The 26620-nt window shown below is 47.5% G+C and overlaps 1 protein-coding gene and 2 long non-coding RNA genes across 3 annotated transcripts in view; all 3 read right to left on the bottom strand.

Moving 5' to 3' along the window:
• LOC115161073 (casein kinase I) overlaps window positions 1–26620 on the bottom strand; it is a 74546-nt gene that overhangs the window by 10266 nt on the left and 37660 nt on the right. Inside the window, exons 3-8 of the mRNA XM_029712178.1 lie at window positions 16770–16918; window positions 11060–11288; window positions 9668–9838; window positions 9165–9313; window positions 7112–7289; window positions 4092–4201 (exon numbers count right to left, since the gene is read on the bottom strand). Coding sequence (XP_029568038.1) covers window positions 4092–4201; window positions 7112–7289; window positions 9165–9313; window positions 9668–9838; window positions 11060–11288; window positions 16770–16918 — 986 coding nt within the window. The remainder of the gene's footprint in view (window positions 1–4091; window positions 4202–7111; window positions 7290–9164; window positions 9314–9667; window positions 9839–11059; window positions 11289–16769; window positions 16919–26620) is intronic.
• LOC115178208 (uncharacterized) lies at window positions 7296–8632 on the bottom strand. Its single transcript, XR_003872634.1, has 3 exons — window positions 8306–8632; window positions 7545–8062; window positions 7296–7448 (listed from the first exon to the last, which is right to left on the bottom strand). It is a non-coding gene; the product is annotated as an uncharacterized LOC115178208 (long non-coding RNA).
• LOC115179296 (uncharacterized) lies at window positions 18198–19733 on the bottom strand. The gene is made up of 3 exons (XR_003872914.1): window positions 18901–19733; window positions 18693–18798; window positions 18198–18643 (listed from the first exon to the last, which is right to left on the bottom strand). It is a non-coding gene; the product is annotated as an uncharacterized LOC115179296 (long non-coding RNA).

A 26620-nucleotide genomic window follows, 5' to 3' on the forward strand; every position in this document is an offset into this window, starting at 1 on the left:
ATGGAGCTCAGGTGCATCCTGTTTCCATTGATCATCCTTGAGATGTTTCTACAACTTCAATTGATTGGTCATGATTTGGAAAGGCACACACCTGTCTATATAAGGTCCCACAGTTGACAGTGCACAGATCAACAAAGTACTGAGTAAAGGGTCTGAATACTTATGAAAATTGCTTTGTCATTACGGGGTATTGTGATGCCATTACGGGGTATTGTGATGCCATTACGGGGTATTGTGATGCCATTACGGGGTATTGTGATGCCATTACGGGGTATTGTGATGTCATTACGGGGTATTGTGATGTCATTACGGGGTACTGTGATGTCATTACGGGGTACTGTGATGTCATTACGGGGTACTGTGATGTCATTACGGGGTAGTGTGATGTCATTACGGGGTATTGTGATGTCATTACGGGGTATTGTGTTTAGATTGATGAAGAAAAAAAAAACAATTTAATCCATTTCCTAATAAGGCTGTAATGTAACAAAATGTGGAAAAAGTCAAGGGGTCTGAATACTTTCCAAATGCACAGTATCGTACAATACTTTTAACCAGCGCCCTGGTAGTGTATTATAGAGGGATTAGGGTTCCATTTGAGAAGCGACCAAAAAAAAGATGCTCTGTAGAAGCCAAGATGTGTGACTGTTAGGAGAACACAGTTAGAGGCTGAACAATGCTGTTGTGGTGGAGCAACTTGTTAGGAGGGAAAACAGGACTAGAATTGTCTGACAACGCATTACTAAAAGATGCTATAAAGAAGCCAAGATGTCTAAATGCTTCTATAATGTGAAGAGAAGTGTAGTAGGGTATTTTATCAGTATTAGATGGAGGTTGAAAAGTGCTGGAGTGGTTTCTGCACCAAACTTATATAGAGAGACTTTTTGTTCATCTCCATTAAATACACTATATACACACAAAAGTATGTGGACACCCCTTCAAATGAGTGGATTGGTCTATTTCAGCCACACCCGTTGCTGACAGGTGTATAAAATCGAGCACACAGCCATGCAATCTCCATAGACAAACATTGGCAGTAGAATAGCCTTACTGAAGAGCTCAGTGACTTTCAAAGTGGCACCGTCGTAGGATGCCACCTTTCCAACAAGTCAGTTCGTTGAATTTCTGCCCTGCTATAGCTGCCCCGGTCAACTGAAAGTGCTGTTATTGTAAAGTGGAAACATCTAGGAGCAACAACGACTCAGCAGCGAAGTGGTAGGCCACACAAGCTAACAGAACGGGACCGCTGAGTGCTGAAATGCACAAAAATCATCTGTCCTCAGTTGCAACACTCACTACCGAGTTCCAAACTGCCCCTGGAAGCAACGTCAGCACAATAACTGTTCGTCAGGAGCTTCGTGAAATGGGTTTCCATGGCCGAGCAGCTGCACACAAGCCTAAGGTCACCGTGCACAGTACCAAGTGTCAGCTGGAGTGGTGTAAAGCTCGTCACCATTGGACTCTGGAGCAGTGGAAACACGTTCTCTGGAGTGATGAATCACGCTTCACCATTTGGCAGTTCGACGGATGAATCTGGGTTTGGCGGATACCAGGAGAACTGTACCTGCCCCAATGCATAGTGCCAACTGTAAAGTTTGGTGGAGGAGGAATAATGGTCTGGGGCTGTTTTTCATGGTTCGGCCCCCTTAGTTACAGTGAAGGGAAATCTTAACACTACAGCATACAATTACATTCTACAGTCGTGGCCATAAGTTTTGAGAATGACACAAATATTAATTTTCACAAAGTTTGCTGCCTCAGTGTCTTTAGATATTTTTGTCAGATTGATCTCCAGCCTTGTCAACACTCACACCTGTGTTAACGAGAGAATCACTGACATGATGTCAGCTGGTCCTTTTGTGGCAGGGCTGAAATGCAGTGGAAACGTTTTTTGGGGGATTTGGTTCATTTGCATGGCAAAGAGGGACTTCGCAATTAATTGCAATTCATCGGATCACTCTTCATAACATTCTGGAAAATTAATATTTGTGTCATTCTCAAAACTTTTGGCCACGACTGAAGACGATTCTGTGCTTCCAGCTTTGTGGGAACAGTTTTGGGAAGTCCCTTTCCTGTTTCAGCATGACAATGTCCTCGTGCACAAAGCGAGGTCCATACAGAAATGGCTTCTCGAGATCGGTGTAGAAGAACTTAACTGGCCTGCACAGAGCCCTGACCTCAACCCCATTGAACACCTTTGGGATTAATTGGAACGCCGACTGCGAGTCAGGCCTTATCACCCAACATCATTCATGCTCATGGCTGAACGGAAGCAAGTCCCCGCAGCAATGCTCCAACATCTAGTGGAAAGCCTTCCCAGAAGAGTGGAGGCTGTTATAGCAGCAATGTTCCAACATCTAGTGGAAAGCCTTCCCAGAAGAGTGGAGGCTGTTATAGCAGCAATGTTCCAACATCTAGTAGAAAGCCTTCCCAGAAGAGTGGAGGCTGTTATAGCAGCAATGTACCAACATCTAGTGGAAAGCCTTCCCAGAAGAGTAGAGGCTGTTATAGCAGCAATGTTCCAACATCTAGTGGAAAGCCTTCCCAGAAGAGTGGAGGCTGTTATAGCAGCAATGTTCCAACATCTAGTAGAAAGCCTTCCCAGAAGAGTGGAGGCTGTTATAGCAGCAAAGAGGGGACCAACTCCATATTAATGCCCATGATTTTGGAATGAGATGTTTGATGAGCAGGTGTCCACATACTTTTGGTCATGTAGTGTGTGATTATGAATCTTGGACACCATTTCGTTGAAAAATAAAAACAATGAATTATTAGTTACCGTGGTTACCTGTCCTAGACCTTCATAAACCCCATAATATTAACAGGACACAGCATGACCCCTCTCACCCTGTTCATGCCAGCAGACAGTCAGCTTAGCCATATGGTGTTACCAGTCACACACCTCATCATGCCAGCGACTGTTCGTCATGAGGGTCTGTATAAACTAAACTAGCTAGGTGTTCACAGATTCTTTGATTGGAGCGGTGCCTTGTTTAGACCAAACGTTATGAACAAGCACAGAATATAGAGTCAAATTACCCTTTTTTTTCTCTGGCCATTCCACTGCTTATTCACAGAGTTTCAGAGCCGGTCTCTGAGCCACACCCAGAACTTTAGTTTACTGCAATTCTACACATTTTGCCGTGTCCTTATGCCGTGTCCTTGTGCCGTGTCCTTGTGCCGTGTCCTTGTGCCGTGTTCCTATGCCGTGTCCTTATGCCGTGTCCTTATGCCGTGTCCTTATGCCGTGTCCTTATGCCGTGTCCTTATGCCGTGTCCTTATGCCGTGTCCTTATGCCGTGTTCCTATGCCGTGTCCTTATGCCGTGTTCCTATGCCGTGTGCTTATGCCGTGTCCTTATGCCGTGTCCTTATGCCGTGTCCTTATGCCGTGTCCTTATGCCGTGTCCTTATGCCGTGTCCTTATGCCGTGTTCCTATGCCGTGTTCCTATGCCGTGTCCTTATGCCGTGTCCTTATGCCGTGTCCTTATGCCGTGTCCTTATGCCGTGTTCCTATGCCGTATCCTTATGCCGTGTCCTTATGCCGTCTGAGTGCCTCAAACATTAGAACTAAAGTGTTTCCATTTCTGATTCTCCTTGAATGTCTGGTTTTTATATTGGTGATTGTTAGTTCTCAAAGATGATCTCATGTTAAATATATATCAGTCTGTTATCTTTTCTACATACTTTATATCTGGGTTTGGTCCTTTAAGTTTACAACATTTAAAAAATATATAGTTTTAATTTATTCTTCAGTGTTGGCCCGCCACTGCTAAATGAATATAGGGGAAACACTGACACCCTGCAACATTAAAGCCATGTTTTTATGATGCCAGTGAAAAGGTTTCACATTCCTGAGTGACTGTTTGTGGACGACCTGCGGTGTTGATCGTTAAAGTGTCATCAGTGAGAGTCCAAAAGGAATGAAGAAATTCAAACAATGAAAACAAGGCTAGAAACATGATGACGTTTTCAGACCTGTGAGAAGTGTGTGAGTCTCACCTGTGAGGTGGAAATACGGTGTGTTGTGTGTGTGTGTGTGTGTGTGTGTGTGTGTGTGTGTGTGTCTAACCTGTGGGTTGTGTCATTACCTGTGAGGTGGACATGCGTGAGTCCTGTCGTCCAGTCAGGTCTGAGGAGGAGATGTTGACAGGAGCTCCACGGTGAAGACGCATGCTGACCTTCCTCTCTCGCTCCATACCTGGGATAGAGGACAGATACCTGGGGTTAGAGAGAGAGACCTCCATACCTGGGATAGAGGACAGATACCTGGGGTTATAGAGAGAGACCTCCATACCTGGGATAGAGGACAGATACCTGGGGTTAGAGAGACCTCCATACCTGGGATAGAGGACAGATACCTGGGATAGAGGACAGATACCTGGGGTTAGAGAGAGACCTCCATACCTGGGATAGAGGACAGATACCTGGGGTTAGAGAGACCTCCATACCTGGGATAGAGGACAGATACCTGGGGTTAGAGAGAGAGACCTCCATACCTGGAATAGAGGACAGATACCTGGGGTTAGAGAGAGAGACCTCCATACCTGGGATAGAGGACAGATAACTGGGGTTAGAGAGAGACCTCCATACCTGGGATAGAGGACAGATAACTGGGGTTAGAGAGAGAGACCTCCATACCTGGGATAGAGGACAGATAACTGGGGTTAGAGAGAGACCTCCATACCTGGGATAGAGGACAGATACCTGGGGTTAGAGAGACCTCCATACCTGGGATAGAGGACAGATACCTGGGGTTAGAGAGACCTCCATACCTGGGATAGAGGACAGATACCTGGGGTTAGAGAGAGAGACCTCCATACCTGGGATAGAGGACAGATACCTGGGGTTAGAGAGAGAGACCTCCATACCTGGGATAGAGGACAGATACCTGGGGTTAGAGAGAGACCTCCATACCTGGGATAGAGGACAGATAACTGGGGTTAGAGAGACCTCCATACCTGGGATAGAGGACAGATACCTGGGGTTAGAGAGACCTCCATACCTGGGATAGAGGACAGATACCTGGGGTTAGAGAGAGAGACCTCCATACCTGGGATAGAGGACAGATACCTGGGGTTAGAGAGAGAGACCTCCATACCTGGGATAGAGGACAGATACCTGGGGTTAGAGAGAGACCTCCATACCTGGGATAGAGGACAGATACCTGGGGTTAGAGAGACCTCCATACCTGGGATAGAGGACAGATACCTGGGATAGAGGACAGATACCTGGGGTTAGAGAGAGACCTCCATACCTGGGATAGAGGACAGATACCTGGGGTTAGAGAGAGAGACCTCCATACCTGGGATAGAGGACAGATACCTGGGGTTAGAGAGAGAGACCTCCATACCTGGGATAGAGGACAGATACCTGGGGTTAGAGAGAGAGACCTCCATACCTGGGATAGAGGACAGATACCTGGGGTTAGAGAGACCTCCATACCTGGGATAGAAGACAGATACCTGGGGTTAGAGAGAGACCTCCATACCTGGGATAGAGGACAGATACCTGGGGTTAGAGAGAGAGACCTCCATACCTGGGATAGAGGACAGATAGTTTTCCTGGTGAACCACACATCAAACCCCTGATCACTGAACTGATTTAATGCTGTTGGAGTGTGATGTCAGCTCTGCCACACACACACACACACACACACACACACACACACACACACACACACACACACACACGCTGTTTGAAGGTCACAATTTACCAGCGTGTGTGTGGGTGCGTTTGTCAGCTCGTGTGTGTGTGTGTTAGCTGGCTGTTAAAATGATAGAGGAGGTCAGTGTATCAGGGCCCTCTGAGCTGTATATGTCAGCCTGGCTCTATACACCTCACATCCTGCCTGATCACTAGCCTGGCTCTATACACCTCACAACATCCTGCCTGATCACTAGCCTGGCTCTATACCCCTCACATCCTGCCTGATCACTAGCCTGGCTCTATACACCTCACAACATCCTGCCTGATCACTAGCCTGGCTCTATACACCTCACAACATCCTGCCTGATCACTAGCCTGGCTCTATACACCTCACAACATCCTGCCTGATCACTAGCCTGGCTCTATACACCTCACAACATCCTGCCTGATCACTAGCCTGGCTCTATACACCTCACAACATCCTGCCTGATCACTAGCCTGGCTCTATACACCTCATAACATCCTGCCTGATCACTAGCCTGGCTCTATACACCTCACAACATCCTGCCTGATCACTAGCCTGGCTCTATACACCTCACAACATCCTGCCTGATCACTAGCCTGGCTCTATACACCTCACATCCTGCCTGATCACTAGCCTGGCTCTATACCCCTCACAACATCCTGCCTGATCACTAGCCTGGCTCTATACACCTCACAACATCCTGCCTGATCACTAGCCTGGCTCTATACACCTCACATCCTGCCTGATCACTAGCCTGGCTCTATACACCTCACAACATCCTGCCTGATCACTAGCCTGGCTCTATACACCTCACAACATCCTGCCTGATCACTAGCCTGGCTCTATACACCTCACATCATCCTGCCTGATCACTAGCCTGGCTCTATACACCTCACAACATCCTGCCTGATCACTAGCCTGGCTCTATACACCTCACAACATCCTGCCTGATCACTAGCCTGGCTCTATACACCTCACATCCTGCCTGATCACTAGCCTGGCTCTATACACCTCACAACATCCTGCCTGATCACTAGCCTGGCTCTATACCCCTCACATCCTGCCTGATCACTAGCCTGGCTCTATACACCTCACAACATCCTGCCTGATCACTAGCCTGGCTCTATACCCCTCACATCCTGCCTGATCACTAGCCTGGCTCTATACACCTCACAACATCCTGCCTGATCACTAGCCTGGCTCTATACACCTCACAACATCCTGCCTGATCACTAGCCTGGCCACACCTAGATGTGCTCTTCTCTCCAGAACAATGAGGTCCATGCAGTTGTTTTGAAGTCAATGTGTCTGCTGGTCCTATCTGGAACAGGTGCTATGTGATGCACTGGTGGGAGCGCTTGGCTGTAAGGGTTGTGTGTGTTTTCACTAACCTGTGTGTGAGGTGGGTGTACGTGCTGTGTGTGTGTTTTCACTAACCTGTGTGTGAGGTGGGTGTAAGGGGAGCGGGTGCGGCTGCGTCCTGTGCTCCTCTGGGTCGTCCGGAGGCGGAGGGGATCCCTCTGGCCCCTGCAGGGGCCCTGGCCTGTCCCTGTCTCAGTCTGTCCTCACCGGCTCTCCTCTCCCTCTCTGCATCCTCCGCTGCCCTGTTGGCGCCCTGTACACACAGAGACATACAACACCATGGAGACAACGGTTACACTGTCCCACCTCCCAACCCTTCACCATCACAACACCACCATGGAGACAACAGTTACACTGTCCCACCTCCCAACCCTTCACCATCACCATGGAGACAACGGTCACACTGTCCCACCTCCCAACCCTTCACTATCACCATGGAGACAACGGTTACTGTCCCACCTCCCAACCCTTCACTATCACCATGGAGACAACAGTTACACTGTCCCACCTCCCAACCCTTCACCATCACAACAACACCATGGAGACAACGGTTACACTGTCCCACCTCCCAACCCTTCACAACAACACCATGGAGACAACGGTTACACTGTCCCACCTCCCAACCCTTCACTATCACCATGGAGACAACAGTCACACTGTCCCACCTCCCAACCCTTCACCATCACCATGGAGACAACGGTTACACTGTCCCACCTCCCAACCCTTCACCATCACAACAACACCATGGAGACAACGGTTACACTGTCCCACCTCCCAACCCTTCACAACAACACCATGGAGACAACGGTTACACTGTCCCACCTCCCAACCCTTCACTATCACCATGGAGACAACAGTCACACTGTCCCACCTCCCAACCCTTCACCATCACCATGGAGACAACGGTTACACTGTCCCACCTCCCAACCCTTCACCATCACAACAACACCATGGAGACAACGGTTACACTGTCCCACCTCCCAACCCTTCACTATCACCATGGAGACAACGGTTACACTGTCCCACCTCCCAACCCTTCACCATCACAACACCACCATGGAGACAACGGTTACACTGTCCCACCTCCCAACCCTTCACCATCACCATGGAGACAACGGTTACACTGTCCCACCTCCCAACCCTTCACCATCACCATGGAGACAACAGTCACTGTCCCACCTCCCAACAACACCATGGAGACAACGGTTACACTGTCCCACCTCCCAACCCTTCACCATCACCATGGAGACAACGGTTACACTGTCCCACCTCCCAACAACACCATGGAGACAACGGTCACACTGTCCCACCTCCCAACCCTTCACCATCACCATGGAGACAACAGTCACACTGTCCCACCTCCCAACCCTTCACCATCACCATGGAGACAACGGTTACACTGTCCCACCTCCCAACCCTTCACCATCACAACAACACCATGGAGACAACGGTTACACTGTCCCACCTCCCAACCCTTCACCATCACCATGGAGACAACAGTCACTGTCCCACCTCCCAACCCTTCACAACAACACCATGGAGACAACGGTTACACTGTCCCACTTCCCAATAACACCATGGAGACAACGATTACACTGTCCCACCTCCCAACCCTTCACCATCACCATGGAGACAACAGTTACACTGTCCCACCTCCCAACCCTTCACCATCACCATGGAGACAACAGTTACACTGTCCCACCTCCCAACCCTTCACCATCACCATGGAGACAACGGTTACACTGTCCCACCTCCCAACCCTTCACCATCACAACAACACCATGGGATCTTATTGACCAGGAATTTGCTTAATCAGCATTCAAAATGGCTGCCGTTGCCAGGGACACCACTGCTATTCGTAGACCAACAAAATGGCCACCTTGGACATTCCATTACTATGTCTGAATTACCTCTCCTTCCTCCTAAAGTGTGCACTGGTTCACATCACTGACTTACAGTGGAAACTCCCACTAGCCCATGTCTCCACCAATCCCAACGGTTTTCAGATTTGTTGGAAGTAGTGAACGAGTGTACACTTCAGGAGAACGGAGATATTGTGATGAAAAGATTCCAGTCCGGGTCAATGTAATGAAGGGGATGAATCAGACGTAGCAGAGATGTTCCTCACAAACTTGAGCATGTTCCAGTCGAAGACGTAGTCGTAGGAGAAGCCCTGTCTGTGGAACAGGTTTCTGAACAGCTGTCTGAGGTAAGAGTAGTCTGGCTTGTCATCGAACCGCAGAGAACGGCAGAAGTTCAGGTACGTGGCAAACTCCGCTGAGAGGAGAAAGGAGAGGATGGGTCAAGATACAGCTCTTTAGAAATCCAGCTGTATAATATGTCTGTGGAATAAAATGCCTGAATGTGAATCCTCTAGTCTCCAAGACAACAAGACATACACTACAAACAGACCGTCTGAATCTGATCAGCTTTCTTCCTGGTTAGGTCACATGCTCAGGAAAAACTCCTAACCCTATCCATCACACTTTGGACCACAGAAGAGCTATCCACTTTCAAAGACTGGGAGTGGAAACTCTATATGAACAACGGTGTACCATGCAAAAACGCCCTGTTTTGACTTGAGAAAACCTCATCAACTTCCAGCCACAGACAGGTCTTTCAACTACCCACATGGGTATCCTTTACAGAGGACCTCGATGGGGGTGGACATCTTCTTCTCGCTGATGCGTTCGTACTTCTGTCTCTTAGTGGCGGCCTTCAGGCCCTGCCAGGGCAGACTGCCCAGGTTGAAGTACATCAGGACATAGCCAAGAGACTCCAGGTCATCGCGACGAGACTGCTCTGTAGAGAGAGGAGAGAGGGAGAGAGGGTCAGGGTGTTTGTGTTGTGTACCTGTTCCCTGGTGTGTGTGTAACTAGTGTATGTGTTTGTTTAAATATATTGCCAAAAGTATGTGGACATGTCGAACATCTCATTCCAAAATCATGGGCATTAATATGTAGTTGGTCCCCTCTTTGCTGCTATAACAGCCTCCACTCTTCTGGGAAGGCTTTCCGCTAGATATTGGAACATTGCTGAGGGGACTTGCTTCTATTCAGCTACAAGGGCATGAGTGATGTTGGGTGATTAGGCCTGACTCGCAGTCAGCGTTCCAATTCAGGTGTTCGATGGGGTTGAGGTCAGGGCTCTGTGCAGATCAGTCAAGTTCTTCCACACCAATCTACAAACAATTTCTGTATGGACCTCGCTTTGTGCACGGGGGGCATTGTCATGCTGAAACAGGAAAGGGCCTTCCCCAAACTGTTACCACAAAGCTGGAAGCACAGAATCGTCTAGAATGTAATTGTATGCTGTAGCGTTAAGATTTCCCTTCACTGGAACTAAGGGGCCTAACCAAACCATGAAAAACAGCCCCAGACCATTATTCCTCCTCCACCAAACTTTACAGTTGGCACTGTGCATTGGGGCAGGTAGCGTACTCCTGGCATCCGAAAAACCTAGATTCATCCGTCGGATTGCCAGATGGTGCAGCATAATTCATCACTCCAGAGAATGCTCCAGAGTACAACATCTTCAGCTGATGCAAGAAATTGCGCATGGTGATCTTAGGTTTGTGTGCGGCTACTAGGCCATGGAAACTCATTTCACGAAGCTCCCGACGAACAGTTATTGTGCTGACGTTGCTTCCAGAGGCAGTTTGGAACTTGGAAGTGGTCTGTTCTGTGAGCTTGTGTGGCCTACCTTCACGGTTGAGCCGTTGTTGCTCCTAGACGTTTCCACTTCACAATAACAGCATTTACAGTTAACCAGGGCAGCTCTAGCAGGGCAGAAATTTGACAAACTGACTTGTTGGAAAGGTGGCATCCTATGATGGTGCCACGTTGAAAGTCACTGAGCTCTTCAGTAAGGCCATTCTACTGCAAATGTTTTCCTATGGAGATTGCATGGCTGTGTGCTCGATTTTATACACCTGTCAGCAAAGGATGTGGCTGAAATAGCCGAATCCACTAATTTGAAGGGGTGTCCACATACTTTTGTATATATAGTGTATATATATCCTACCGATTCCCAGGTGTGTGTTGATGGATGCGTAGCGTGCTGTGCCGGTCAGGTTCTTGTTCTCGCGGTAGGGGATGTGCTGGTGTGTGCGGGCGTCGCGGTACTTCTTGGCCAGGCCAAAGTCGATGATGTACACCAGGTTCCCCTTCTTGCCCAGACCCATCAGGAAGTTGTCTGGCTTCACGTCTCTGTGGATGAAGTTCTTAGAGTGGATGTACTCTATACGGCTGATCTGGAGAGGAGAGAGCTCGATCAATAACAGCTAGTCTGATCTGGAGAGGAGATAGCTCGATCAATAACAGCTAGTCTGATCTGGAGAGGACAGGAGAGAGCTTGATCAATAACAGCTAGTCTGATCTGGAGAGGAGATAGCTCAATCAATAACAGCTAGTCTGATCTGGAGAGGACAGGAGAGAGCTTGATCAATAACAGCTAGTCTGATCTGGAGAGGAGAGAGCTTGATCAATAACAGCTAGTCTGATCTGGAGAGGACAGGAGAGAGCTTGATCAATAACAGCTAGTCTGATCTGGAGAGGAGAGAGCTTGATCAATAACAGCTAGTCTGATCTGGAGAGGACAGGAGAGAGCTCGATCAATAACAGCTAGTCTGATCTGGAGAGGAGAGAGCTTGATCAATAACAGCTAGTCTGATCTGGAGAGGACAGGAGAGAGCTTGATCAATAACAGCTAGTCTGATCTGGAGAGGACAGGAGAGAGCTTGATCAATAACAGCTAGTCTGATCTGGAGAGGACAGGAGAGAGCTCGATCAATAACAGCTAGTCTGATCTGGAGAGGACAGCAGAGAGCTCGATCAATAACAGCTAGTCTGATCTGGAGAGGACAGGAGAGAGCTCGATCAATAACAGCTAGTCTGATCTGGAGAGGAGAGAGCTCGATCAATAACAGCTAGTCTGATCTGGAGAGGAGAGAGCTCGATCAATAACAGCTAGTCTGATCTGGAGAGGACAGCAGAGAGCTCGATCAATAACAGCTAGTCTGATCTGGAGAGGACAGCAGAGAGCTCGATCAATAACAGCTAGTCTGATCTGGAGAGGACAGCAGAGAGCTCGATCAATAACAGCTAGTCTGATCTGGAGAGGACAGGAGAGAGCTCGATCAATAACAGCTAGTCTGATCTGGACAGGACAGGAGAGAGCTCGATCAATAACAGCTAGTCTGATCTGGAGAGGACAGGAGAGAGCTCGATCAATAACAGCTAGTCTGATCTGGAGAGGACAGCAGAGAGCTCGATCAATAACAGCTAGTCTGATCTGGAGAGGACAGCAGAGAGCTCGATCAATAACAGCTAGTCTGATCTGGAGAGGACAGGAGAGTGCTCGATCAATAACAGCTAGTCTGATCTGGAGAGGACAGGAGAGTGCTCGATCAATAACAGCTAGTCTGATCTGGAGAGGACAGGAGAGAGCTCGATCAATAACAGCTAGTCTGATCTGGAGAGGAGAGAGCTCGATCAATAACAGCTAGTCTGATCTGGAGAGGAGAGAGCTCGATCAATAACAGCTAGTCTGATCTGGAGAGGACAGGAGAGAGCTCGATCAATAACAGCTAGTCTGATCTGGAGAGGAGAGAGCTCGATCAATAACAGCTAGTCTGATCTGGAGAGGACAGGAGAGAGCTCGATCAATAACAGCTAGTCTGATCTGGAGAGGACAGGAGAGAGCTCGATCAATAACAGCTAGTCTGATCTGGAGAGGACAGGAGAGAGCTCGATCAATCATAGCTAGGCTGATCTGGACAGGAGAGAGCTGGCGTTAGCATAATCAATAATGCGCATTGAACGTGGATATACATGATGGGTGTCAATGGTAAAATGTAAACAACTGGAGGACACCTGGTAGTATAAACACCTGGTAGTATAAACACCTGGAGGACAGCTGGTAGTATAAACATCTGGTAGTATAAACACCTGGAGGACAGCTGGTAGTATAAACACCTGGTAGTATAAACACCTGGTAGTATAAACACCTGGTAGTATAAACACCTGGAGGACAGCTGGTAGTATAAACACCTGGTAGTATAAACACCTGGTAGTATAAACACCTGGAGGACAGCTGGTAGTATAAACACCTGGTAGTATAAACACCTGGAGGACACCTGGTAGTATAAACACCTGGTAGTATAAACACCTGGTAGTATAAACACCTGGAGGACACCTGGTAGTATAAACACCTGGTAGTATAAACACCTGGAGGACAGCTGGTAGTATAAACACCTGGTAGTATAAACACCTGGAGGACACCTGGTAGTATAAACACCTGGTAGTATAAACACCTGGTAGTATAAACACCTGGAGGACAGCTGGTAGTATAAACACCAGGTAGTATTAACACCTGGAGGACAGCTGGTAGTATAAACACCTGGAGGACACCTGGTATTTTTAACAACTGGAGGACACCTGGTATTTTTAACAACTGGAGGACACCTGGTAGTATAAACACTGCAGCACTACTGTTGCAAAAAAATGAAGTAGAAGCGATTGCTAATCGGGATGTGATCTTTCCTTTTCAAGATGATTGGATACGTATCTAGATCCAGGGCAGGGGTTTCTCGATACCCATCTCAGCATTAGAAACCCCTGGACGGGTAGAAATGACAACAGACCTATATATTTACATTACATTTGTATGTAGATTGTTCAGGTTCACCATTGGCAATAGTTTTGGTAGTTTTGCTTGAAACAAGGAGATATGTCATAGGACAGCAACCTCACTGCCATGGTTGAAGCAGGAGAAGAAGAGAAGCTCTCTGAGTCAAAACTTCCAAACGGTCTAAACCATTCCATTATGAGACGGGGGTGAAATTTAAAGTTGTGCTGTATAGATCTCCCCCTCTAATTGATAGTGTGGTAGTAGATGCCCAGTTTCCCTTATTGGAAGCCCTCGACATACACCATAAGACATACAGGATGTAGTTTGACTAAGCTACAGATATTACTGGACTTGTTCAGCATGCTAAATGACCTGTAGATCAACCGCCCTTGCTGTCTCTGCCTGGCCGGTTTCCCCTCTTTCCACTGGGATTCTCTGCCTCTACCCCTATTACGGGGGCTGAGTCACTGGCTTACTGGTGTTCTTCCATGCCGACCCTGGGAGGGGTGCGTCACTTGAGTGGGTTGAGTCACTGATGTGGTCTTCCTGTCTGGGTTGGCGCCCCCCCTTGGGTTGTGCCGTGGCGGAGATCTTTGTGGGCTATACTCGGCCTTGTCTTCGGACGGTAAGTTGGTGGTTGTAGATATCCCTCCAGTGGTGTGGAGGCTGTGCTTTGGCAAAGTGGGTGGGGTTATATCCTACCTGTTTGGCCCTGTCCGGGGGTTTCATTGGATAGGGCCACAGTGTCTCCTGACCCCTCCTGTCTCAGCCTCCAGTATTTATGCTGCAGTAGTTTATGTGTCGGGGTGCTAGGGTCAGTCTGTCACATCTGGAGTATTTCTCTTGTCTTTTCCGGTGTCCTGTGTGAATTTAAATATGCTCCCTCTAATTCTCTCTCTCTCTCGGAGGACCTGAGCCCTAGGACCATGCCTCAGGACTACCTGGCTTGATAACTCCTTGCTGTCCCCAGTTCACCTGGCCGTGCTGCTGCTCCAGTTCCAACTGTTCTGCCTGCAGCTATGGAACCCTGATCTGTTCACCGGACGTGCTACCTGTACCAGACCTGCTGTCCCAGACCTGCTGGAACCCTGACCTGTTCACCGGACGTGCTACCTGTCCCAGACCTGCTGTTTTCAACTCTCTAGAGACAGCAGGAGCGGTAGAGACTCTCAAAGATCGGCTATGAAAAGCCAACTGACATTTACTCTTGAGGTGCTGACTTGTTGCACCCTCGTCAACTACTATGATTATTATTATTTGACCATGCTGGTCATTTATGAACATTTGAACATCTTGGCCATGTGCTGTTATAATCTCCACCCGGCACAGCCAGAAGAGGACTGGCCACCCCTCATAGCCTGGTTCCTCTCTACCCAGTACAGCCAGTAGAGGACTGGCCACCCCTCATAGCCTGGTTCCTCTCTAGGTTTCTTCCTAGGTTCCAGCCTTTCTAGGGAGTTTTTCCTAGCCACCGTGCTTCTACACCTGCATTGCTTGCTGTTTGGGGGTTTAGGCTGGGTTTCTGTACAGCACTTTGAGATATCAGCTGATGTAAGAAGGGCTATATAAATACATTTGATTTGATCAACGACTGTGAACATGGATCCACCCAGTTAGACACTGAAGAACAGAATGCATCAGTTGTCACAAAAGATGGGAGGTATTTTTCAGAAGGCAGAAAGAACGTAATAAATAATATGAGCCAAAAATGTGACTGAACCATTGATTCGGAACGTTTTGAATGACTTCTCTGATCGATGCATGCTTAAACATTTGAATCCCTTCTCTGATCGATGCATGCTTAAACATTTGAATCCCTTCTCTGATCGATGCATGCTTAAACATTTGAATCCCTTCTCTGATCGATGCATGCTTAAACATTTGAATCCCTTCTCTGATCGATGCATGCTTAAACATTTGAATCCCTTCTCTGATCGATGCATGCTTAAACATTTGAATCCCTTCTCTGATCGATGCATGTTTAAACATTTGAATCCCTTCTCTGATCGATGCATGCTTAAACATTTGAATCTCTTCTCTGATCGATGCATGCTTAAACATTTGAATCGCTTCTCTGATCGATGCATGCTTAAACATTTGAATCGCTTCTCTGATCGATGCATGCTTAAACATTTGAATCGATGGGTATCGGTGAATCGTTACTTCCCTAATTGCTAACTAGCTGTCAACAATTTTAGCTGACTAACTGTGACACCACTGTACTATCAATGTAGACTGTCCTAGGACAGACAGAATAAACAGCTTCTGATCCAGACCCATCTGACTGGTTCAACAGTGGGATCTATGTGTTGTATGTACTGACATGTAGAAATGATACACTACATGTCAATGTTTTAAATGGATGTCAATTGTAAAGTCGTTTGTCTGTAATGTGTTTTTGGTTATGTGTCTGACCCCAGTACGACTAGCCGTCTCCATTGGCGTCGGCTAACGAGACCCTACTAAATCAAGAACTAACAAGGAGAAGGAGGAAGACCCATATTCAGCAATACAAACCTGACACACACTGACACACAATGCAAATAGAATCGTGAAGCCAACAAGGAGGTGCTTCTACATCAGCCTGAGAGGCTGCATGGTCACAGTGGGACAAGGCTTCCTAACATTCACAATGGAGGCAGAGTTAAGAGATGGCCAGTGTCATTCAGGGTGGGGCTGGTGGCCAGTGTCATTCAGGATGGGGGTGGTGGCCAGTGTCATTCAGGATGGGGGTGGTGGCCAGTGTCATTCAGGGTGGGGGTGGTGGCCAGTGTCATTCAGGATGGGGGTGGTGGCCAGTGTCATTCAGGATGGGGGTGGTGGCCAGTGTCATTCAGGATGGGGGTGGTGGCCAGTGTCATTCAGGGTGGGGGTGGTGGCCAGTGTCATTCAGGGTGGGGGTGGTGGCCAGTGTCATTCAGGGTGGGGGTGGTGGCCGGTGTCATTCAGGGTGGGGGTGGTGGCCAGTGTCATTCAGGATGGGGGTGGTGGCCAGTGTCATTCATGATGGGGGTGCCCCCTGAAGGTGGTCCCGTACCCCCAGGTTGGCACGCGCCCTGCCCCAGTGCGCACACACACACACACACACACGCCAGTCTCTTACCATCTGGTCAGCCAGCAGCAGGACAGTCTTCAGGGAGAACTTGCGGGAGCAGAAGTTGAACAGGTCTTCCAGACTAGGTCCTAACAGCTCCATCACCATCACGTTGTAGTCACCCTCCGCCCCACACCACTTTATCGTTGGGATACCCACTGTAGGGGAGACAGACAGGAGAGAGACAGAGAGAGAGACAGAGGGAGAGACAGAAAGAGAGACAGGAGAGAGACGAGAGGGATGTTAGTCATGTTAAAGTAACCATGTGTTTAATCATATACCCATTGATACCCACTGTAGGGGGAAATAATTAAATGAACATTTAGGAGAGATATTCTTAATGTATTATAATGTCTCTAGAAAGGTTGACATTACAGCAAATGACTTGTAACATATTGAGTAGCATTTGTTAGATCTGTGAGCACCAAGAGGGAGGAGTTAGGAGCTGAAACCAGGAACTAGCCCCTAACGATATCCTATCATAGCACCAAGAGGGAGGAGTTAGGAGCTGAAACCAGGAACTAGCCCCTAACTATATCCTATCATAGCACCAAGAGGGAGGAGTTAGGAGTTGAAACCAGGAACTATCCCCTAACTATATCCTATCATAGCACCAAGAGGGAGGAGTTAGGAGCTGAAACCAGGAACTAGCCCCTAACTATATCCAATCACAGCACTGGTATTGGGGACAGGATGATACCACTATGGCAGTAGAACATAGATATATCCTATCACAGCTTAGAGATGGTTGACAACATACTATAGCTGGTGAAGAATGTAACACACATACAAAGCTGTGTTACAAAGAGAGAATGTTCTGAGTTTTACTTATAAAGTATACACATTATAGTAGGTCCTACAGTAGAGCAGGGAATTGCCAGGTACCTCACGATACCATATTATCATGGCATATTCCATACGAAAAAAGATTATTTCTCTCATTCTGTGCACAAATTTTGTTTACATACCTGTTAGTGAGCATTTCTCCTTTGCCAAGATAACCCATCCACCTGCCAGGTGTGGCATATCAAGAAGTTGATTAAAGTGCATGATCATTACACAGGTGCACCTTGTGTTGGGGACAATAAATGGCCACTCTAAAATGTGCAGTTTTGTCACACAACACGATTACACAGACTGGTGGACATTCCTGCATGCTGACTGCAGGAATGTCCACCAGAGCTGTTGCCAGAGAATGTCATGTTCATTTCTCTACCATAAGCCACCTCCAACGTTGTTTGAGAGAATTTGACAGTACGGCCTCTCAACCGCACAACCCTGTTATGGCATCATGTGGGCGAGTGTTTTGCTGATGTCAACGTTGTGAGCAGAGTGCCCCATGGTGGAGGTGGGGTTATGGTGAAGCTGAAGGTGACCTCTACACAGATCTGAGAGAAGAGGACGACAGGGAGGTGGTGGAGGGGAGGCCATTTGATTCAGTTCAGGCTGAGATTAAATGCAATACAAATAAAAAAATCACAAGAGGTCAGATCATATTAACCTAGTGTCTATCTACCTGACTGTCATCAGAGAGGGAGGTCAGATCATATTAACCTAGTGTCTATCTACCTGTCATCAGAGAGGGAGGTCAGATCATATTAACCTAGTGTCTAACTACCTGACTGTCATCAGAGAGGGAGGTCAGATCATATTAACCTAGTGTCTATGTACCTGACTGTCATCAGAGAGGGAGGTCAGATCATATTAACCTAGTGTCTATCTACCTGACTGTCATCAGAGAGGGAGGTCAGATCATATTAACCTAGTGTCTATCTACCTGACTGTCATCAGAGAGGGAGGTCAGATCATATTAACCTAGTGTCTATGTACCTGACTGTCATCAGAGAGGGAGGTCAGATCATATTAACCTAGTGTCTATCTACCTGTCATCAGAGAGGGAGTTCAGATCATATTAACCTAGTGTCTATGTACCTGACTGTCATCAGAGAGGGAGGTCAGATCATATTAACCTAGTGTCTATGTACCTGACTGTCATCAGAGAGGGAGGTCAGATCATATTAACCTAGTGTCTATCTACCTGACTGTCATCAGAGAGGGAGGTCAGATCATATTAACCTAGTGTCTATCTACCTGTCATCAGAGAGGGAGTTCAGATCATATTAACCTAGTGTCTATGTACCTGACTGTCATCAGAGAGGGAGGTCAGATCATATTAACCTAGTGTCTATGTACCTGACTGTCATCAGAGAGGGAGGTCAGATCATATTAACCTAGTGTCTATCTACCTGACTGTCATCAGAGAGGGAGGTCAGATCATATTAACCTAGTGTCTATCTACCTGACTGTCATCAGAGAGGGAGTTCAGATCATATTAACCTAGTGTCTATGTACCTGACTGTCATCAGAGAGGGAGGTCAGATCATATTAACCTAGTGTCTATGTACCTGACTGTCATCAGAGAGGGAGGTCAGATCATATTAACCTAGTGTCTATCTACCTGACTGTCATCAGAGAGGGAGGTCAGATCATATTAACCTAGTGTCTATGTACCTGACTGTCATCAGAGAGGGAGGTCAGATCATATTAACCTAGTGTCTATCTACCTGACTGTCATCAGAGAGGGAGGTCAGATCATATTAACCTAGTGTCTATGTACCTGACTGTCATCAGAGAGGGAGGTCAGATCATATTAACCTAGTGTCTATCTACCTGACTGTCATCAGAGAGGGAGGTCAGATCATATTAACCTAGTGTCTATGTACCTGACTGTCATCAGAGAGGGAGGTCAGATCATATTAACCTAGTGTCTATCTACCTGACTGTCATCAGAGAGGGAGGTCAGATCATATTAACCTAGTGTCTATGTACCTGACTGTCATCAGAGAGGGAGGTCAGATCATATTAACCTAGTGTCTATCTACCTGACTGTCATCAGAGAGGGAGGTCAGATCATATTAACCTAGTGTCTATGTACCTGACTGTCATCAGAGAAGGAGGTCAGATCATATTAACCTAGTGTCTATCTACCCGTCATCAGAGAGGGAGGTCAGATCATATTAACCTAGTATCTATGTACCTGTCATCAGAGAAGGAGGTCAGATCATATTAACCTAGTGTCTATGTACCTGACTGTCATCAGAGAGGGAGGTCAGATCATATTAACCTAGTGTCTATGTACCTGACTGTCATCAGAGAGGGAGGTCAGATCATATTAACCTAGTGTCTATGTACCTGACTGTCATCAGAGAGGGAGGAGGGCGTGGAGATAGCGATGGGAGAGAAAGAGCGAGCGCTACGAAGGAGCTATAAACCTTCCACCAGGCCGACATGCCACCTTGAGGGTCAGAAGAGCGTGTTTGAATCGATACAGGGCGTCTCTACAGGAGACCAGATACACAATTACATCCCCACCACAGACCTGTGTCTACCCAGAGAGGAGAGGATGGGAGAGGACAAGGGAGAGGGGAGGAGAGGACAGGACAGGGGAGGACAGGACAGGGGAGGACAGGACAGGGGAGGACAGGAGAGGCTGGCTTCTCTCAGACAGACTACTAGACATCATGGATGGATTATAAAGAATACTACGGTATGATTTGCAGCAGAACTCCAGTATTTTCCTTCATAGCTTGTTCTCCAACTTATTTTAAATTAGGGAGCCAATTTGTCCTCAGCACTTTTATTTCCATGATTGAATAGAACTAGTTCACATGGCCGTCTCATCTCTCTGCAGCAGACATATGGTGAGAAATATGTTGGGAACATCCAATTGCAACAAAATCAGTTTCAAATCGCAATTCACATATACTGAACATAAATATGAACGCAACATATTCAAAGATGTTACTGAGTTACAGTTCATAAGGTCATCAGTCGATTTAAATATATTTATTAGGCCCTAATCTATGGATATTACATGACTGGGAATACAGTTCTGTCCAACGGATGCATATCTTTAAAAAAAAAAAAAAAAGGTAGGGTCGTGGATCAGAAAACCAGTCAGTATGTGGTGTGACCATTTGCCTCATGCAGCGCGACACATCTCCTTCACATAGAGTTGATCAGGCTGTTGATTGTGTTCTGTGGAATGTTGTCCCACTCCTCTTCAATGACTGTGTGAAGTTGCTGGATATTGGCGAGAACTGGAACACGCTGTCATACACGTCGATCCAGAGCATCCCACACATGCTCAATGGGTGACATGTCTGGTGAGTAAGCAGGCCATGGAAGAACTGGGACATTTACAGCTTCCAGGAATTGTGTACAGATCCTTGTGACATGGGACCGTGCATTATCATGCTGAAACATGAGGTGATGGCGGTGGATGAATGGGGCCGTGGATTATCATGCTGAAACATGAGGTGATGGTGGTGGATGAATGGGGCCGTGGATTATCATGCTGAAACATGAGGTGATGGTGGCGGATGAATGAGGCCGTGCATTATCATGCTGAAACATGAGGTGATGGTGGTGGATGAATGAGGCCGTGCATTATCATGCTGAAACATGAGGTGATGGCGGTGGATGAATGAGGCCGTGCATTATCATGCTGAAACATGAGGTGATGGCGGTGGATGAATGAGGCCGTGCATTATCATGCTGAAACATGAGGTGATGGCGGTGGATGAATGGGGCCGTGGATTATCATGCTGAAACATGAGGTGATGGTGGCGGATGAATGAGGCCGTGCATTATCATGCTGAAACATGAGGTGATGGTGGTGGATGAATGAGGCCGTGCATTATCATGCTGAAACATGAGGTGATGGCGGTGGATGAATGAGGCCGTGCATTATCATGCTGAAACATGAGGTGATGGCGGTGGATGAATGGAGCCGTGCATTATCATGCTGAAACATGAGGTGATGGCGGTGGATGAATGGGGCCGTGCATTATCATGCTGAAACATGAGGTGATGGCGGTGGATGAATGGGGCCGTGCATTATCATGCTGAAACATGAGGTGATGGCGGTGGATGAATGAGGCCGTGCATTATCATGCTGAAACATGAGGTGATGGCGGTGGATGAATGGAGCCGTGCATTATCATGCTGAAACATGAGGTGATGGTGGTGGATGAATGGGGCCGTGCATTATCATGCTGAAACATGAGGTGATGTCGGTGGATGAATGGGGCCGTGCATTATCATGCTGAAACATGAGGTGATGGCGGTGAATGAATGGCACGACAATGTAACGGTATCTCTGTGCATTCAAATTGCCATCGATAAAATGGTGTCCGTTGTCCATAGCTTATGCCTGCCCATCCCACCATAACCCCACCTCCACCATGGGGCACTCTGCTCACAACGTTGACATCAGCAAAACACTCGCCCACATGATGCCATAACAAGGTTGTGCGGTTGAGAGGCCGTACTGTCAAATTCTCTCAAACAACGTTGGAGGTGGCTTATGGTAGAGAAATGAACATGACATTCTCTGGCAACAGCTCTGGTGGACATTCCTGCAGTCAGCATGCAGGAATGTGTAATCGTGTTGTGTGACCAGTTTGTGTAATCGTGTTGTGTGACAAAACTGCACATTTTAGAGTGGCCATTTATTGTCCCCAACACAAGGTGCACCTGTGTAATGATCAATGCGGTTTAATCAGATTCTTGATATGCCACACCTGGCAGGTGGATGGGTTATCTTGGCAAAGGAGAAATGCTCACTAACAGGGATGTAAACAAAATTTGTGCACAGAATGAGAGAAATAATCTTTTTGCGTATGGAATATGTCATGATAATATGGTATCGTGAGGTACCTGGCAATACCCTGCTCTACTGTAGGACCTACTATAATGTGTATACTTTATAAGTAAAACTCAGAACATTCTCTCTTTGTAACACACACACACACACACACACACACACACACACACACACACACACACACACACACACGTGTTAGTTAGGGTGAGTTTTGGGTCACAGCCAGCCCCTCAGTCCAGACTGCTGGTATAGTAGTAGTGGTAGCTGCCGACAGTTCCTGAACATTAGCCCGCCCGCCTATAGACTGGCCCGCCCGCCCGTCTATAGACTGGCCCGCCCGCCAGCCCGCCTATACACTGGCCCGCCCGCCCGTCTATAGACTGGCCCGCCCGCCCGCCAGCCCGCCTATAGACTGGCCCGCCCGCCCGCCAGCCCGCTTATAGACTGGCCCGCCCGCCCGCCAGCCCGCTTATAGACTGGCCCGCCCGCCAGCCTTTAGACTGGCCCGCCCGCCAGCCTTTAGACTGGCCCGCCCGCCAGCCTTTAGACTGGCCCGCCCGCCAGCCTTTAGACTGGCCCGCCTGCCTTTAGACTGGCCCGCCTGGCTTTAGACTGGCCCGCCTGCCTTTAGACTGGCCCGCCTGCCTTTAGACTGCCCTGCCTGCCCTAATACAGTAGAGAGAATAGAGTAGTAGACTGGTGATCAGCATTTTAAACTTTGCCCAGCTCAGCTACAGACAGACACTAGTTCACAGAGACAGACATAGGCGCGTGCACACACACACACACACACACACACACACACACACACACACACACACACTCTGGTGCGTTCGTCTCTTAGTCTTAAACCCAACGTGTAGCGAGACGTGCTTTTAGCATCTGTCATAGTGAGCACATGTCTTCCAGAGTGTGTTATGAAAGCTGGAGGAGACATATATGGGCTAGCCAGGCAGTGTGTGTGTGTATTAGCCAGGCTAACATCAGCACATAGACCATCTCCAATGAGCAGTACACCACACCAGGAAGCTGTTCTTAGCAGCAGCCTGTATATAGGCTACAGTTGAAACACTAGATAAAGGGTTCTCCAACATGTTGGGGCCAGGGGCCCCTTCATAACTCCAGTGAGACAGAAATAGCATACAAGGAGTTTATGACTTCGGCAGTGCAGGGCCGGACAAACAAAGTGTCGGGCCCTGAGAAGGAACATTTTAAACAAGGCCCACCTCTTTGCATCGGAGATAACATTTGGCCGTTTTCAAGCTAATTTCAAGCTAATTTCAAGTCTCGGTAAAAAGCTGAGGGATGGGCCTGGAGAAATATAACCACTCAGATTAGACAGAGCTATGGATGCAAGGACTGACCATCCATGATATCAACATTATAGTTTTAACCGTGTTTTGAGGCTATACAGTGTTTGTTTACATTTAGTTTGTTTCCAAACATTGTAGTAAAACCAGGTTATATTTTGGGTTCTGATGAGGTAGGACAGCTGAACTAAGCTCATGAAGCACTTAGAAGTTATATTCTTCAAGAATCAGTGGGAACATCAGGGTTTGCCATACCAAAAATGGATGTAGCAACTAAGGATTCTAGCGTTAAATTACAGTGCTTTTACGTAAATAAAATAAAAATATATACTGCTCAAAAAAATAAAGGGAACACTTAAACAACACATCCTAGATCTGAATGAAAGAAATAATGTTATTAAATACTTTTTTTCTTTACATAGTTGAATGTGCTGACAACAAAATCACACAAAAATAATCAATGGAAATCCAATTTATCAACCCATGGAGGTCTGGATTTGGAGTCACACTCAAAATTAAAGTGGAAAACCACACTACAGGCTGATCCAACTTTGATGTAATGTCCTTAAAACAAGTCAAAATGAGGCTCAGTAGTGTGTGTGGCCTCCACGTGCCTGTATGACCTCCCTACAACGCCTGGGCATGCTCCTGATGAGGTGGCGGATGGTCTCCTGAGGGATCTCCTCCCAGACCTGGACTAAAGCATCCGCCAACTCCTGGACAGTCTGTGGTGCAACGTGGCGTTGGTGGATGGAGCGAGACATGATGTCCCAGATGTGCTCAATTGGATTCAGGTCTGGGGAACGGGCGGGCCAGTCCATAGCATCAATGCCTTCCCCTTGCAGGAACTGCTGACACACTCCAGCCACATGAGGTCTAGCATTGTCTTGCATTAGGAGGAACCCAGGGCCAACCGCACCAGCATATGGTCTCACAAGGGGTCTGAGGATCTCATCTCGGTACCTAATGGCAGTCAGGCTACCTCTGGCGAGCACATGGAGGGCTGTGCGGCCCCCCCCAAAGAAATGCCACCCCACACCATGACTGACCCCCCGCCAAACCGGTCATGCTGGAGGATGTTGCAGGCAGCAGAACGTTCTCCACGGCGTCTCCAGACTCTGTCACGTCTGTCACATGTGCTCAGTGTGAACCTGCTTTCATCTGTGAAGAGCACAGGGCGCCAGTGGCGAATTTGCCAATCTTGGTGTTCTCTGGCAAATGCCAAACGTCCTGCACGGTGTTGGGCTGTAAGCACAACCCCCACCTGTGGACGTCGGGCCCTCATACCACCCTCATGGAGTCTGTTTCTGACCGTTTGAGCAGACACATGCACATTTGTGGCCTGCTGGAGGTCATTTTGCAGGGCTCTGGCAGTGCTTCTCCTGCTCCTCCTTGCACAAAGGCGGAGGTAGCGGTCCTGCTGCTGGGTTGTTGCCCTCCTACGGCCTCCTCCACGTCTCCTGATGTACTGGCCTGTCTCCTGGTAGTGCCTCCATGCTCTGGACACTACGCTGACAGACACAGCAAACCTTCTTGGCAAAGCTCACATTGATGTGCCATCCTGGATGAGCTACACTACCTGAGCCACTTGTGTGGGTTGTAGACTCCGTGTCATGCTACCACTAGAGTGAAAGCACCGCCAGCATTCAAAAGTGACCAAAACATCAGCCAGAAAGCATAGGAACTGAGAAGTGGTCTGTGGTCACCACCTGCAGAACCACTCCTTTATTGGGGGTGTCTTGCTTATTGCCTATAATTTCCACCTGTTGTCTATTCCATTTGCACAACAGCATGTGAAATGTATTGTCAATCAGTGTTGCTTCCTAAGTGGACAGTTTGATTTCACAGAAGTGTGATTGACTTGGAGTTACATTGTGTTGTTTAAGTGTTCCCTTTATTTTTTTGAGCAGTATATATATATATATATATATATATATATACTATATATATATATTAATAATAGTGGAATAAAATAAGTATGTAGTTGAAAAATGGATAATTGGTGGAGTACTGTGGATACCAATATCCCTGTGAGCCTCCCAGGCCCATGTTTCCCAGGGTTAAGAACAGAATACTGTGGATACTAATGTCTCTGTGAGCCTCCCAGGCCCATGTTTCCCAGGGTTAAGAACATAATACTGTGGATACTAATGTCTCTGTGAGCCTCCCAGGCCCATGTTGCCCAGGGTTAAGAACAGAGTACTGTGGATACCAATATCCCTGTGAGCCTCCCAGGCCCATGTTTCCCAGGGTTAAGAACAGAATACTGTGGATACTAATGTCTCTGTGAGCCTCCCAGGCCCATGTTTCTCAGGGTTAAGAACAGAATACTGTGGATACTAATGTCTCTATGGGCCTCCCAGGCCCATGTTGCCCAGGGTTAAGAACATAAAATTGTAAATGAATAATATTGCATTTTATTACACCCTCTAAATGTATTCCCAGATCCATTGGCCAAAATGTGTTTAATCTGCTATTCATAGAAATAAGCATGATTTTTTATATTAATATTTGGAGATCCGTGGACCACCAAGAGATTTAATATTCAATATATATATATATATATATTTATTTATTTATTTATTTATTTATTTAACTGGGCAAGTCAGTTAAGAACAAATTCTTATTTACAATGACGGCCTACCCCGGCCAAACCCTCCCCTAGCCCGGACGATGCTGGGCCAAATTGTGCGACGCCCAATGGGACTCCAGATCACAGCCGGTTGTGATACAGCCCGGGATCGAACCAGGGTCTGTAGTGACACCTCTAGCACTGAGATGCAGGGTCTTAGACTGCTGCACCACTCGGGAGCCCCCATACTGATACAGCAACATATATTTAGAAGCAGCTCAATCTCAGACTACATAGACCAGACTTCTGG

This window comes from Salmo trutta, chromosome 1, assembly GCF_901001165.1.
Source record: "Salmo trutta chromosome 1, fSalTru1.1, whole genome shotgun sequence".
NCBI classification, from domain to species: Eukaryota; Metazoa; Chordata; class Actinopteri; order Salmoniformes; family Salmonidae; genus Salmo; species Salmo trutta.